Source organism: Empidonax traillii, unplaced genomic scaffold (assembly GCF_003031625.1).
Source record: "Empidonax traillii isolate 1590-97213 ecotype Southwest subspecies unplaced genomic scaffold, ASM303162v1 scaffold464:size472915, whole genome shotgun sequence".
Classification (NCBI taxonomy): domain Eukaryota; kingdom Metazoa; phylum Chordata; class Aves; order Passeriformes; family Tyrannidae; genus Empidonax; species Empidonax traillii.
In genome coordinates this window covers 137,368-152,115 of record NW_020955657.1, presented here as the reverse complement: position 1 = coordinate 152,115, position 14,748 = coordinate 137,368, and the positions used below count along the sequence as shown (strand labels likewise).

Here is a 14,748-nt window from a genome sequence, read left to right as displayed (position 1 = left end):
TGATGAAGAGCGTGCAGGTATGAGGGTACCTGCCTCCAGCTGCTTCCTACAAATACACAGGTGGTATTTATCAGGCCTGTGTCACTCTTAATAATATGACCTGGCTCTGCTCACTTCTTCTAGTTAGATCAGTTCTGCCAAATGCCAGAGAAAGTGAGCAGATGGTTCAGTGAAGACATACTGTCAGTCCCTGTTCAGTGAAATGTCCTGAAGTATTGTCTGAGAAAGTATCTTTGTTTTCCTTTCAGCAAACCCCTGTGAGCTCCACTGTCGCCCAGTAGATGGCCATTTTTCAGAGAAGATGCTTGATGCAGTCACTGACGGTACTCCTTGCTTTGAAGGAAGGCACAGCCGAGATATCTGTATTAATGGCATGTGTAAGGTATTGGGTATGTTTGCATGTTTCTTTCTCTACAACTTGATTTTACAAAGTGATAGGAAAATGCTTAACAGTTCTTTTTGCAGGATCAAGGCCATTTTGTCACATTTTTAATGACCATGAAAGCAAATTTAAAGAAATAACTTTCCAAGTAGACATAAGAGTCGTTTCCACACCTTTTAATGTGTGCTAATTACTTTTGGTACCTTTTAGTTCCTCTCTTCTTTTCCATTACTTTAAAACATCAATGTAAAAAAATCTGTTCTTTCTGATGAGATGTTTTCACAAAGGGTTGTAGCTTTAGGGTTTTAATTGGTTCCAGCATTGTCCATGGGTTTTTTATGAAAATGCAGTAGCGTGTAGCTACACATGTAGCAGTTCTGAATCCTCTTGTTGTAACCTTGTTACACAACTGCTTTAGTTTACATCGTCATATTGAATAACACTGTACAATGAGATAACAGGCAAACAGAATATATGGCTTAGTAATGTTCTGTGTATTGAAGAGTAAGTATAATGAACTCTGCATATTCTGCATGTTGGTGGTAGGTTTGTTTCCAGGATGATGTGTGTGTGTGTGGCATCTGAACATCTGTACATTCTGTAACATCCACAGTCTTAGCACTGGTTTTAGTGAATTTCTTATAAATAAAGTGCTTTACTTGTACTATTTACTAAATAAAGAGTACTTTACTTGTAGGGAACGTATTTACAACTATGGTTTATTTCTTTAAATTGAGTTTTTGTGTCTTCTACCTCCTTGAAGCCTGATAGCTTTTTTGCTTTTAACATCTTTGGAAACAAAACCAGGACTTAGTAGCTTGTGGAAACTGCATTAGCCTGTCTAATCTGACGAGTGTATGTCCTAAGCCATTGAATCATATAAAAATGCAACTGAAAGGAATTTCAAGAAGTCATTTGTTTTATCCCTTTGCAACTTGTATTTCTATTTGACATTTTTCTCGTTCTTTACTTAAAGACTTCCAGTGATGGAAACTTCACATTTTTAATAGGTGTTTCATATACCCTCCTTTTAAATTATTTATTTTAGTAGAATGACAGGCCTCAGAGAGCAGTCATAAAGGATTTGGTTTAAGCTTTCCTGGCAAGACCTGCTTTGTGAAAGGGAATTACCAAGACCCTGCTAAAGTCCATGCTGAAGAGAACTGCTCAGCTTACTTTGCTGAGAGCCAGAATGGGCCTTTGAACCATGATGGTGAAAGATCTGATCTGGCTTTGAGCAGTTCAAGCCAGAATGAATCCAATCTTTAGCATTTTGAAACATGTAGTAAATCTTGCTTACCATATCAGTGCTTCTGACCTTCACTTGGAGGAGACCAGTTGCTAAACTCAGAAGATTGTCTTTGTGATATGTTCATTTTCTGATTTCCAGCTTAGTTAGACTGGGATCACTATTATTAATTTTAGTTTTCTTATGCTTTCTGTATTGAGCTTTGCCTGTGACATTTAAAATGTATACATACTTTAGAAATAACAAAATTAATTCATTAGAATTGATAGATCAAGAGTGAAAGGGAAGCTAATCTAATTGCAGTTTATAGATCCAAGATATACTTTAGCATTAACATTTCTGTGGACTTTAAGGGTTTCTGAAAAATTCCCTCCAAGGTACTGGTTTTGTCAGCGTTTCACAAGCTGACTGCTGCTTCACATCTCCTGACAAACAGATTTAATTGGAATCAGGATCACAAAATAAATAATATAACCACACAACTATCACAAATGAGACCAAATGATGAATAGGTAACCCAAAGAGCTCATATTATTGAAAGCTATCTGAAATGGGTACCCAGCTTAACACTTGAGAAGAAGCTTTTTCATGTATCCTCAGGTAATTCACTAGTATTTTAGACCAGCTAGTTAAACACAATACATACAGTGCAGATCACGGAGAATTAGTTTATTATAATTAGTCTGGTACATCATTCTTGTTCTCTGATTGCAGAATGTTGCTAATGATGTGGAAAAGGCATTCACAAACATTAGTCTATTAAAGTGCTGTTCTGGTTTTCAAAACTATATCTCAAAAAACTGCTTCACATTTGTTCTGAGTACTAAAATAACACTTCATTTTGGTCTGAAATTGAGCAAAAAATTAAATTGGTGAGATGTTAGTTCCATTGTCTATATTTCTCACATGTATTTGATGTAGAGTAGCTACTTTTTATCAACCGAGTTCAGAGTTTTTCTAGTGGGTATATCAAAGAGAGGTAGGTAGAATCATATTCAATTGAGAATTTAATCTTTTAAGTCCATCTGATTTCAGCCTGATTTTTGCAGTTTACTATGATTTTGTTTAGAGCAATTAGACAAACTGGTATTACTTTGATGGCTAAATGTGGTTTGAGATGTCTCATTTTAGCTCCCTGAGGTATACTGGGTGCTTTCCTAACCACCCTGACAAAGCCATAATGTACATCTTCAAGTGAGAAGTAACTACAGGCAGACACTAGTGCTGATGCACTTGGTCCTTGCAGTTTGTCCAGTGTGTTAGTCCTAATCTTCTAGAAGTGCTGTCTGTGCCTCAGTGCAGAAAGAAGGCTTGCTGCTGAGGTGTTAGTGTGGTATTCCCTTAGAACTTGCCTTGTCAATTCGAAGACAAGCTAAAATGGTTAATTTTAGGGTCTGGCATATGAAATAGCTGGATCCTCTCGCATCTTACACAGAGGAGGAGTTCTGCCAGGAGATCTGACAAGATCTTTCAATAATTTAGTCTCAAATCATCAAGCTATACTATGACTAGTTTGTTTTTTTTACTGTATTGCTCCACACTCATCTTTAAATTGTCGCTTTCTCCCCTTTATTTATAAGATTTTTAAAGCACATAGCCTGGGTGCATGTGTTTTAAATTATAGGTCACAAGTGCACTCTAATTCTTACTGGGTCAGTTGCTCCCCCAGTATTAAAGAGCAAAGACACTGCCACCAGAGTATATTTATTTAGCACTGATATGTACATAACAGGGACTTTTGGTTAAATACCAGCCATGACATCATCTAAAAGTGAAGGCTTACAAGTGTAGGCACTGGAGCGTGCATACACTGAGGGTGGAGCACCTGTCATCTCTGATGTTTCTGGCAACTATTCATCTCATGAAAAGAATTTTGATAGGCTTAAGTGACCTTCAATCATGCAAATCTGTTATCTGTTCTCTGTGATAATTCACAGTTGCTATGTTGAGAGACTAATATTGTATTGGAGAATTACACAGCTGTGTAGTCCTATGGAGGGAATCAACCTTTTTCCCTTCATGAAAAGCAGATTGCAGAGCTTGGATTTTTTATGTAGTAGCTTTACTGCCTTTCACTATGGTTTAGCTCTTTTTTCACATTGCTAGCCCAAAGGGACATTGATTCAGACCTATATAGGCAAATTAAAAGGTAAATTATCAGATATCAGAACACATTTCTCCCCATTCAGGGCAAATTTACCTTTTAATTTGCCAACGTAGAATGAACGTGATTTCTTTATTTGAAGATCAGTGGGGGAGACAAATAGAAGAAAGACCTTATTAAAATGTAATGTACTATTCACATAACAGATATTCAGGCAGTACATCCAGGCCATACCCTTGAGTGACAGTAAAGACTTTTTGTGTCTAGCCCCCGCTGCCAATATGACACAAAAACCTCTCCCTCTGGAAACAGAGAAAGGGCAATATCTCTGGGTGTTTTCCCTGTAGTCACTGAGCAGCAGGAAATAAATTGTTTCTCCTTCCTGTAATGTTCAGGCAGTTCAGGTCATTACATCTGCCTCTGCACCGTGTGCTGTGACCTCTGTCTCAGGGGCTCCAAAAAAAGTCTTGGTGAGTGGGGCAGCAGCACAGGCTGCATGAAGGTATGATGGTTTGTGTTGCATGTGCTGTGGCACTCAGTGGTTGATGTAGCACAGCAGGTTTCATTGGCAGAGGGTGCACAAGGACATATGTGTGTAAAAGAATCACAGCCTAATTGCTGCTGCGTGGTTCAGGTTGGAATGGACCTTATGTATCATCTAGTTTGCGCTCGCATGGGCAGAGACACCTTCCACTTCCAAGTTGCTCAGAGCTTCATCTAACCTGTCCTTGAGCACTCCCAGTGATTAGCAGTCTACAAGTTCTCTGTGCGAACTGTGCCAGTGCCTCATCACAAGTAAAGAATTTCTTCCTAATATCTAATTTAAACCCACCCTCTTTCAGTTTAAAGCCATTCCGCCATGTCCTATCACTACATGCCCTTATGAAAAGTCCCTCTCCAGCTCTCTTGTAGCCCCTTTAGGTACTAAAAAGCTGTGCTGAGGTTTCCCTGGAGCTGTCTTTTCTCCAGGCTGAAGAACTCCAACTCTCTCAACCTGTAGGAGAAGTGCTTCAGCCCTTTAATCATCTTTGTGGCCTCCTCTGGACTTGCTCCAACATGTCCATGTCTTTCTTGTGTTGTGGACCCCAGAGCTGGATGCAGTTCTCCAAGTGGGGTCTCACCAGAGCAGAGGGGCAGAATCCCCTCCCTCACCTGCTGCCCACCCAGCTTTGGATGAAGCCCAGGACAGGTTTGGCTTTCTGGGCTGTGAGTGCACATGGCTGGGTCATGTTGACTTTCTGAAAAATTTGAGACACTTTTAGAAAACATGACTAGTCCATCTAGAAGAACTAAATAATGAGGAAAGCAAAGAAAAGGGAGAAGGAAGCATCTAGAAATTATTCTAATGGATGACAAAAGTAATGTGGTCTTCACTGGGGTGATAAAGTAAAACATGTTCTGGAAATTAAAGTTCATAGAAATGTATTCAGAGTAAATAAAATTATGTTTATTCTGGCACATGAGAATATTGTTTTGTGACCGTTCTTCATGGATTTGTAAGATGAGGCCCTGATGCTAGATATGAAGGTCTTTGCAGCAGCATCAGCACCCCAGAGCTGGGGAATAAAATGAAGGCTTTATTTACTGTAGCACAGTGAATTTTCTGCCCTGCCACAGTGGTTTAAAGGTCTTCATTCTTGGGTATCCCAGCAACTCAAGAATATATGGGAATATTGCATGTATAGGTAAGGCTGATGTCTGATCAGATAAAAACTGTTTCAAACTGTTGTGTGAAGAGGAAAAAATGCAATACAAGTTTCTATGGTTATAACTGGAAGGGACAAAGGGATTCCCTTCATATCAAAGCGATGTCATATTTTGATGCCACAGATGTGTTGCTGAAACAAATGTGTGGCCAAGAGCAAATGGCCTGAGCTGGTTCTGACTGAGCTGATGGAGTGCAGCTCATGCAGAGACATTAACTGGCAACCCAAAGCAGTAAAGTGGTGCTGCCACCTCAGTTAGAGCCAGTGCTGCTGCAGTTCAGAACTAATTTGTTCAACCTTTGGGGATTTTTGCACTACACAGTATTTGGAAGGGAAATATGTTCACTGTTGTTCTTTTCCAAGTGTCTGATTGACAGTGTGAACTAGGTGAAATATTTCTGTGTTCAGCCTCTCAAAGAAGCATGGACAGTAAATAAAGATGAACAGGAACCTTTTCTAGAGCGTGCATTTTCTACCAGAAATGGCAAAAATTATATAGTTTGAAGACAAATCATTGTTTTAAGATGTTCAAAAGAGAAGCTGTGAAACAGTAATTAATAATATTTTCCAGTAGCAAAGCATGAAGTACAAGGATTCCATTTCTGGATTTTCACCAACTTTCTGTTTAATAGTGTATATGTGCATAGAAAGAAAATAAACTTCGACTTCCATGGCTCTCCAGAGGGGCTGATTGCTCCTCTGGTGTAATAATAAACCTGATAACTATGACTTTACTGTTTACAATTATTAATAAATGTACTGATAGTGCAGTAGATACACTGCGGAATGCATCACTTTGAGAAAACAACAACACACCAACCTCTTTAAATTATAAGGAGTTGTTAAATATAAACCTCAGGGCATCTGTAGATAGCTGGGGAAGAGACAGATCTGAACTCTTGGCAAGATAAAGAAACGTCCTGTACATATAGCAGTGGCGCCTGTGTATTCTGAATACTTGATTAAATCCAGGTTGAATAGCTAAGTGCTTGGAGGCAAAAATTTACTCACCTTCTTAACATGTGCTTATCTCTGTAACATTGCGCACTGCTTGTAAGTGTGGTTGGTCCTTGGTGCCAGGATGTGTCTGTGTGCAAGACATTACAAAACTTTCCATTTTTTGAAAGTAGCCTTTGCTGAAAGGAGAGAGAAGCTAAGGCTGCTGCAGAACCTTTTGGCATGGCTGTTGTTTTTCAGAGTAGGTATCAAAGGTGCTGACTATGTATTGGCATTAAGTGATGGATGAGGCTTTGTTTTGAATCTTCTTCAAAGTGACATAGTTTGACACCGTCTGTAACTTGAGGCCTTTCCTTGTTTCTGTGTTTTGCAGTTTCTCTAATTGTTCATTCAAACACTGGCACTTAGACAAAAAGTTCAGGTGTTTCTTAAGCTAAAAATGATATAAAAATATTGGAGAATGCAGAAGCCTGTGTACTTAGGTTAGTCTAATAGATTGATTTTCCTGTCAGAAGCCTACAGATTACAGTAGCTGATGTCCTGAAGGTAGAATAAGATCAGAATTAGAAGAGGTAATACCCAGATTTTCATGTCAAGAGAGGGTTTCAGGTCAAGAGAGGGTTAGAGAAGTTATCAGGTATAGCACCTGAAAGCTTATTTTGAGAAAATTCATCTGAGAAAACCTTTACGTACCACTGGACTTACAGCTCTTCGTCTATATCGCAGGCCTCCGGGTAATCTCAGATACTACTAACAACCATTGAGTGTTGGACCTTAAGTTGTGTTCTGCAATCTTGCTTGGGTTTGAAGAGAGGCAGAAAAAAAATCCCAAACCAAATAAAAATCTTGTTGAAGTTTAAAGACATTAGAGCACAAAATTTTTGGGTTCAGCAAGGAAGAAGTTTTATCCTGACTAAGTATCAATAAGGTTTTCTCTCACTTTCCTCCCTGCGGCAAGCATGAGCTGGAAAATTAGTCTTTACCAGAACTTTATCTTGACCCATTCCCTATGTTGACAAGCTCAAGAAGCAGCTGTCATGGGTATAAAAATTCATGCCTGCTGAAGAGTTTCTCTTTGCCAGGGAGTTTGACTGCAGTAGAGGTTCTGCACTGTCAGATGACCACAAAAAGCTGACATAGATTTCAGTTCTGTTGCTTCATTGTATTCCTGGGAATCTATGGATGGCTCTGTGACATAAGAGAGCGGACACACATCCTAGTTATTGGCCAATCCCAGATATTGAGGCCATTTGAGTGGCACATTTCTATCTCAAGTAACTGGTGACTACTGTATGTTTCATGGCATGGTGATGGCTGTTGTTTGTTAGTTTGTTTTTCACATTAGTATAATACTCAAGTTTGACCTACGTATAACAATCTCTACTATTAGTTTGTTTATATAGTATATAAACTATTCCCCTTCTTAAAAGTGCAGTGATATAGGAGTTCTCAGTAATTCATTGTGGAGGCCATATTTATTCTGAAAATATTTTTCCTTCTAGACTGTTGGCTGTGATTATGAGATAAATTCCAATGCAACGGAAGACCAGTGTGGAGTTTGCCTGGGAGACGGCTCTGCTTGTCGTACAGTGAAGATGGTGTTTAATCAAAGTGAAGGATTTGGTAATATGGGTTCTTCTTTTAAATTCTTCTGCTGGTGAAGTAATTTCTCTACATAAAAAGGATTAAGAGCTTCTCGTTGCAAACTGAGTGATCATCTGCATGAAAAATAATAAATGGATGTTTCAGTGAATCACGCTTCTGCCAGAAAAAATCTGCTATCTGTGCTTTTTAAGTTCACCTTGTCTTATAAAAAAATCATCGGAGACCAACAGGTCCTGTGCAAGTAAGACAGATAATAATAAAATCCAAAATAGCAAATGCATTTACAAAATGAATGTAATTTGCCATCTCAGAAAATCTGTATGTAAAGTGAGTGGTTTGGGGATTCATTTTTAAGTGTCATAAAGGGGAGCTTAAGAGTAATTCCCTTCAGGTTTAAGGTGGTCTGAATAAACACTTGGAGGACTGAGCTTTTCTTCACTGACGGTGGTGAGACATTCAGGCCTTAAGCTGACTTAAGCAGCATGAGTCTGAACCAGAGAGTCTGGAAGCAGGAGTGGGAGACTAAACCTGAGTAAGAACTGTGGCAGTGAGCTGAAAGTGGAAGAGACAGCCAGGATGAACAGCTTTGATTGGAAACCAGGACAGGAGGGGGAGAGGTGGGAAGATGAGGCACTGGAGAGCAAGCTTAGAGCTAGGTCTGTGGCTGAAGAAAGAGGCTGGTGCCTTGATCTTGAGAAGTCTCAAAATCAGTAACTAGTACCATGCTAGTGAGGAGGGAGAAATTGCAGTGAGAGTGTGCCTTTAGCTGGCTTTTGGGTTTGTGGATTTTTTTAAATAAAATAATAGTTCTGGTTTGCACAAGAATGATTTGTGCTAGTAACTTAAAGCTAGTTTGATAGGATTTTCCTAAATTCAGGGTAAAAGCAGCTTAAATAATTCAGGGGTTTCTTCCATACTCTGTACTTGGATTTGCTTTCCTTCTCTCTGTTCCCCAAAGGTGAACTTCGGAGATGCCTGAAATCCTGCAGTAGGTTGCATATATATGTGACACTTACAAAGGAAAATCTACAGCTCCCGCTCTTCCAATTCTACAGTAATTCTCACATCTCTGATCTTTTCCTTCTGGGAATCTAAAATTCACTCTGCCTTTGAGTGTGTGTGAGTTTTCCAAGGCTACAGATGATGTGAACTTCATTTTCAAACAACAGTTTTACTAAAAACGTCCAATACTGTAATACATAGAAGGATAAGCGCCTCTTATTTTATTTAAACTAATTTTGTGTTATATCTTTGTTTTTGCTTGCCTTGAGATTCAGTCAGCCTCACTGACAGATACTGGTCAGGGATACTGAGTGTTAAGTATTATTTCATTACTTTCTTTAGATTCAGTAAAAAAATGTAGATTCTGCAGATTCTCTCCCTTCTATAGACATTGACTCCATTGCAGAAGGGAAAAGTGTCAGGCAATGCAGAGGTTAGTGAGCTCTTCAAGACAACGTGTGGATCTCAGTGTTCACAGGTGTTAAACTGGCAATAGAAAAATTTTTTTTTGGTTCACAATATATGGCTTCTTTTTGTCTCTGACAGGTACTGTGGTGTTCTGTCAGATTTATAGCAGAGTGGCTACTGAACAGTTTATATAAACAGAAAAACCTTAGGCTCATAAATTCAGTATAGGTAACAAAACTGTACTGAAGGTACAGTCACTGGCAAAGAAGATTTTGAGGAGTTTTTCTACGTTCAATGGCACAGAAAAATACAAAATCAAAGCTAATGTGTTCTGACTTAAATCTCTGTTCAGAGCCTAAGTCCAGGAGGGCTCTTCCTGGATCTAATGCTGCAGCAGTATGTGTTGTCTGCAAGTTGACTAAGTCAGGTTAATGAAATGCTAGAAATGAGTTTTAATAATTCAGCCTTTCCTTGCAGGGCAAGGTGATCAGTTTTACCTGAAGTCTTACTGCTTCATGTTCAGAAAGAAAAGTTTGAAGGTAGAGTTTGAAAAAGTCGAAATCCTTGTTTTTACTGGTGGTGGTGTGACAATTGTAAAGGAGTATAACTGTGTATAGCACAGTTATATAAGGAGCATAACTGTGTATAGCAGGACATCTGCAAGCTGTGCAAGCTCCTTGGAATGAGAGTAAACTGCACTGCTGGTTGAGGAGAAGCACTGGAGTAGGAGAAAGACTGAGGCACATGGAGCAGGGCCTTAGGACTGCGTTAAGTGCAGGGAACATGGAGTAAATGGACAGCAAATAGGGCGAATGAGGTTGTCAGCGTCAGACAAAGGATTCTGTCCCTGGTGGAGGTGTGTAGTCATAAGGATGGTTATTTATTCTGTCTTCACCCTTTTGCACGTGTTATGGGAAATGACTTTTCCACCTTCTAGTAGTAAGTGGACAAGGCATTTAAATGTATAAAAAGTAGGAAGTGAGGGATTGTACATTAGGGGTGGGGGTGTTTTCCTCAACCAATCTGAAGGCAAAATAAGGTGCATGAACTCCTGTGAAGGGCTATATTTTGACAAAGTGGTGGTCAAACAAGGAAACTGGTTGTGCTCACCCTAACATGGAGGTTTATCCAGCTCCTGTTACTTCCTGACTTGGCTGGGACTGAACAGACTTGTGCCGTGCTCTCTCTGCTATCACAGTTTCCTTTTCATGCAAACAAAGTGCAGACAGAGATCTGGTATGTTCCTAAACTTAACCTTGTATCCTGAGATGGACTTTGGACATAGGCATGATGCATGATCTGAGAGACTGGAAGGTCTACTTGATCCTCACTAGCAAGACTGTCTCTAGACTATAATTTTTTTGCCATTCCTATCACACCTTTGATATTTCAATGAAAGGTTCTGTGAAAGCATACATGGACTTGCAAACCCAGTATGCCTCTGGGAGCCTGTGCTATTTCCGATGTAATATCCTTGTGGTAGTGTCCAGAGCTTGGAAAATTGTGCCTCAGGTATGTATACTTTAGAGAAAGAAAGGCTTGCAGATATAACAAACTGGAGAGCAAGAATGTGAGCTGTTGTGATAAGGAGAAATAGTCAGATCTGATTATCACCTGATCTGCAATGCTATGCTAACAGCCTGGGTAAAATTACTCGTTTCTCACAGCAGTGGGAAAAGAGAAACAAGCTCCTCAGTCTTTGTAGAGCTGTTCCTACAACAATGGTTTCATTACTTTATTCGTCTGTGTTAGGAGCATACAGATTTAATTTTAATTAAAAAGGGAAGGTTTAATAGTATCTGAGAGTTGCTTATTCACAGGTGTGCAAAAGCACCCACAATAAGGTTGCTCCAGGATTTAATGAGCACAGCGTGTAGGTAAGACAACTGACATTTTGACTGTTATTGAATCTCGGATGTCTAGTCCTTATCAGATGAAACCACAGAACCAGGAACAATTACATAAACACCATCCATGTAATTTTTAAACAAAAATTTTTTATGATGAGTGACAAGCTCAAAAGCTTGCTGCTGATTAGCTTTGCTTTCAAAATCAGATAATGTTTATTGGTAATCAGTGAGAGGCTCTGAGAAATCGAGAGGTAATTTGGTGGTGAAAAAAAGGAAGGACAGAGAGAAGGCAGTGTGATACACTGATCGAATGATAACATCCATCAACAGACAGCTGAAATACATTTAAAATCCCATTTATGATTCAGACAAAAACAATTATTCAAAAATCTAGAAAGGATAACCAGCTTTTCATGTTAGAACAGACCAAAAATTTCATTTTATTGATTTTATACTTTGTGTCTTGAACAAATGTTATTTTAATTACATCTGGAAAAAAACCCAACCTACTGTAAAAGAACACCAGCACTGCAAAGCCAAACTGTCAGGACGTGGCATAATTAAGATTTTCCATGCTGTGTTAATTTGGCCCAGTTGTAAGTATGCCTTCTATTCAAATGTTCAGTTACATAATCACACACTGTGTTCATAACATGTCTTCTCTGTACTGAATGAATAGAACATTTGGGAGAGTCATTAGACTTAGTTACTTACAATAGACCTAGACCGCTGATTTCATGAATAATAGAGGTTATTCAGTGAGCTTCCAGATTTTGTTATTTCATTCACTTCTGAAAGATTGAAATGTTTGGATTTCCACAGTCAGTCAAGGTACCATCCAGAAAACTCTCCCTCTTAAACATCAGTCACTGGAAATCTATGTACGTAATTATATAATATTAATGTAATTAGAAAGGACCTGAAACAGGCAGATCCTGTTTTGTACCCTAAGAAACATGTGACATTTTAACTAATATTTATTACCCCATAAAAGAGCTGCAGAAAAAATTCAGATGTTACGGACTTTGGGGACACTTAAAACAGCAGGTTGTTGTACAGCATATAAATAGTTCTGGTAGATGAAGAACATTGATACTGAAGATTGATTAGGATGCCCAGTGTGGTTTGTCTCACTCGTGTGAGTGAGCAGTCAAAGGTGATAAACTTGTTTCAAAAGAAAAGTTAACAAAGATGTGAGTCTCAGAATTTAATTCATTACCTCAGTAGTGTGTAATAAGAACTGGAGAACCACTCATGTTCCTGTCTCGAAAAAAACAGCACAAAATGCACCTCACAGTTCCAGTAGACCAGATGGTAGAGATGTCATCCATCCAATTTCCAAAGCCAAGCTAGGAGCAATAACAAGAAAGCTATCTGAGTTTCTGTACAAATATCTTTGTGAAGTTCCTATTTTTACAACTCAGTAGCAATAGCAGTTCCCTGTAGAGTGAGAAACACAGAGCCTGATGTCATATATTGACTGTGGTACAAACAGAATTCTGTAATAGGTGCTCTGGGTTCATTCTTGGCACACAGGCTGAAAATCTTTTAACAGGTAACTTCACACATGAAGAGCCTTTGTACTTTCTTGTGAAAACCAGTAGTTGTTAAAAATATGCTCGATTTATAGTAGTAGTTTGAGGTATTTGTATAACACTCATTTTTTCTTGTAGGCTATCTATGGCAAACAGCCATAGAGAAGCTAAATGACTTAAGAGAAAGTGGAATTATGCACATACCTGTACAGTGGGTACAGATGCAAATGTTCTTTGAAAATTGAAAAAACCTTCCCCACAAGGTTTGTTTCCCACAAGGACTGTTAACTTGCTGTAACTCCCTGGCATTTCTCACTGCAGATTGTTCACACTGCAGTATGACAGAGACCTTGGGTGTGGTTATGGAGATGCTGATGCTCATCTGTGGAGTAGATTTTGCCTGGTGCAGCTCAGAAAGTCATTCACTTAGGTATCTTTTCTAAATGTCGCTGACATTTCTGAAACATGTTTCCCCAGTCCATACTAGAAAATCACGCTATTAACAAATTGAAATACAAGCTCTGTGAGAGCACATTTGTATATATTTTCAAGCAAAGCAGATGTTTTAATAATCTTACAAGAAGTAAAATGCAATGGCAACTTTGCTGTTCACCTCCATGAACCTTTCTTGTCTCTTAGGATATGTTGATATTGGGCTAATTCCAAAAGGTGCGAGGGGAATCAAAGTCATGGAAGTTGCAGAAGCAGGAAATTTCCTTGCTGTGCGAAGCAAAGACCCAGAAAAATACTACCTGAATGGAGGCTTTATCATCCAGTGGAATGGTGAATACAAAGTGGCAGGCACAGTATTTCAGTATGACAGAACAGGGGATCTAGAAAATCTGACTGCTCCAGGACCCACCAATGAATCAATATGGATTCAGGTAAGTAGGACATCATAAGCAGCACCTGCTGGATTTGGATGGCAGCAGAATGAGCTGAGACTCTGAAACTGAGGCTGGAAAATATATATTGGTATATGAACATCCTATTTGCATGCTATCTTGCAAAAAATAGTTGAGCTGTTTTGCAGAGAAATAAGCATCTTGCTTGAGTATTGTTCATCTTGCCTAAAAATACATGTCCTGTAACATAGTCTGATGATTACTGCATGCTGGTATAATCCTATGTTGCCACTAGGACAGGGATCCTGTCACCTATAGTTGGTCAGTCCTTTGCCCAAACTTCCCTGTCTCTTGTACCAACTTAGAGCAACACATGGCTGTGATGTGAACCACATCAAGATGAAAAATAAATGATCACAAAAAGAGAGCTGATGTCAGGCTGTGAACAGTGAGAGCTAGGGAAGGCTGACAGCAGTGACAGCTTACAGTGAGCAAGAAAAGCGTACAGGATTACATAGATGGATTAATAGCTTGTAAGTGAAATTGATCCATCTAGCATACACGGAGGCTGCTTTCTTTTGTTTGTTTCATGTTGCTTTATAGATGCTAACATAAACATAACTAGCTTCTGTTAATTCTGAAAAAAATATTTTAAAATTGACCGTTTGTTCTCTGAAAGTATCTCTCATGGCTTGTTTGCCTGTGTATCTACCATGCAATTAAAAGAAGTATTAGGTGTGTGATGGGAGCCACTTTCACACTTTGTTTGGTGAGAAGGCACACCTAATGGGTGCTCAGTCTTCTAGTACAACTGGGAGGAAGAGTAGGAGTTAATTCCTGAAGTCTTTTATCCCTTGATTGATGATAAACATATGATGATGTTTATTTTCTCCTTTCCAGGTAAATTTCTGGAGTGGCTCTTCTCAATTGGAATTTTGCTTCTCAGTTCAGAAACACTGAAAAATAATATTAAAGCAGTGTCTGAATAATGTCTGTAATTTTCTGACCTAATGGTTGTTTTGTAAGAGCTATTTCAGAAGGCAGGGAAATTATAATTTATAATAGGGATAGGCAATGGGCTCTTAATCAGCAGCATATGGATGCT

The 14,748-nt window shown here is 38.9% G+C and overlaps 1 protein-coding gene across 1 annotated transcript in view; it reads left to right on the top strand.

Moving 5' to 3' along the window:
* ADAMTS12 (ADAM metallopeptidase with thrombospondin type 1 motif 12) overlaps window positions 1-14,748 on the top strand; it is a 139,720-nt gene that overhangs the window by 94,548 nt on the left and 30,424 nt on the right. The window contains exons 13-15 of the mRNA XM_027895680.1: window positions 249-382; window positions 7,901-8,021; window positions 13,438-13,682. Coding sequence (XP_027751481.1) covers window positions 249-382; window positions 7,901-8,021; window positions 13,438-13,682 — 500 coding nt within the window. The remainder of the gene's footprint in view (window positions 1-248; window positions 383-7,900; window positions 8,022-13,437; window positions 13,683-14,748) is intronic.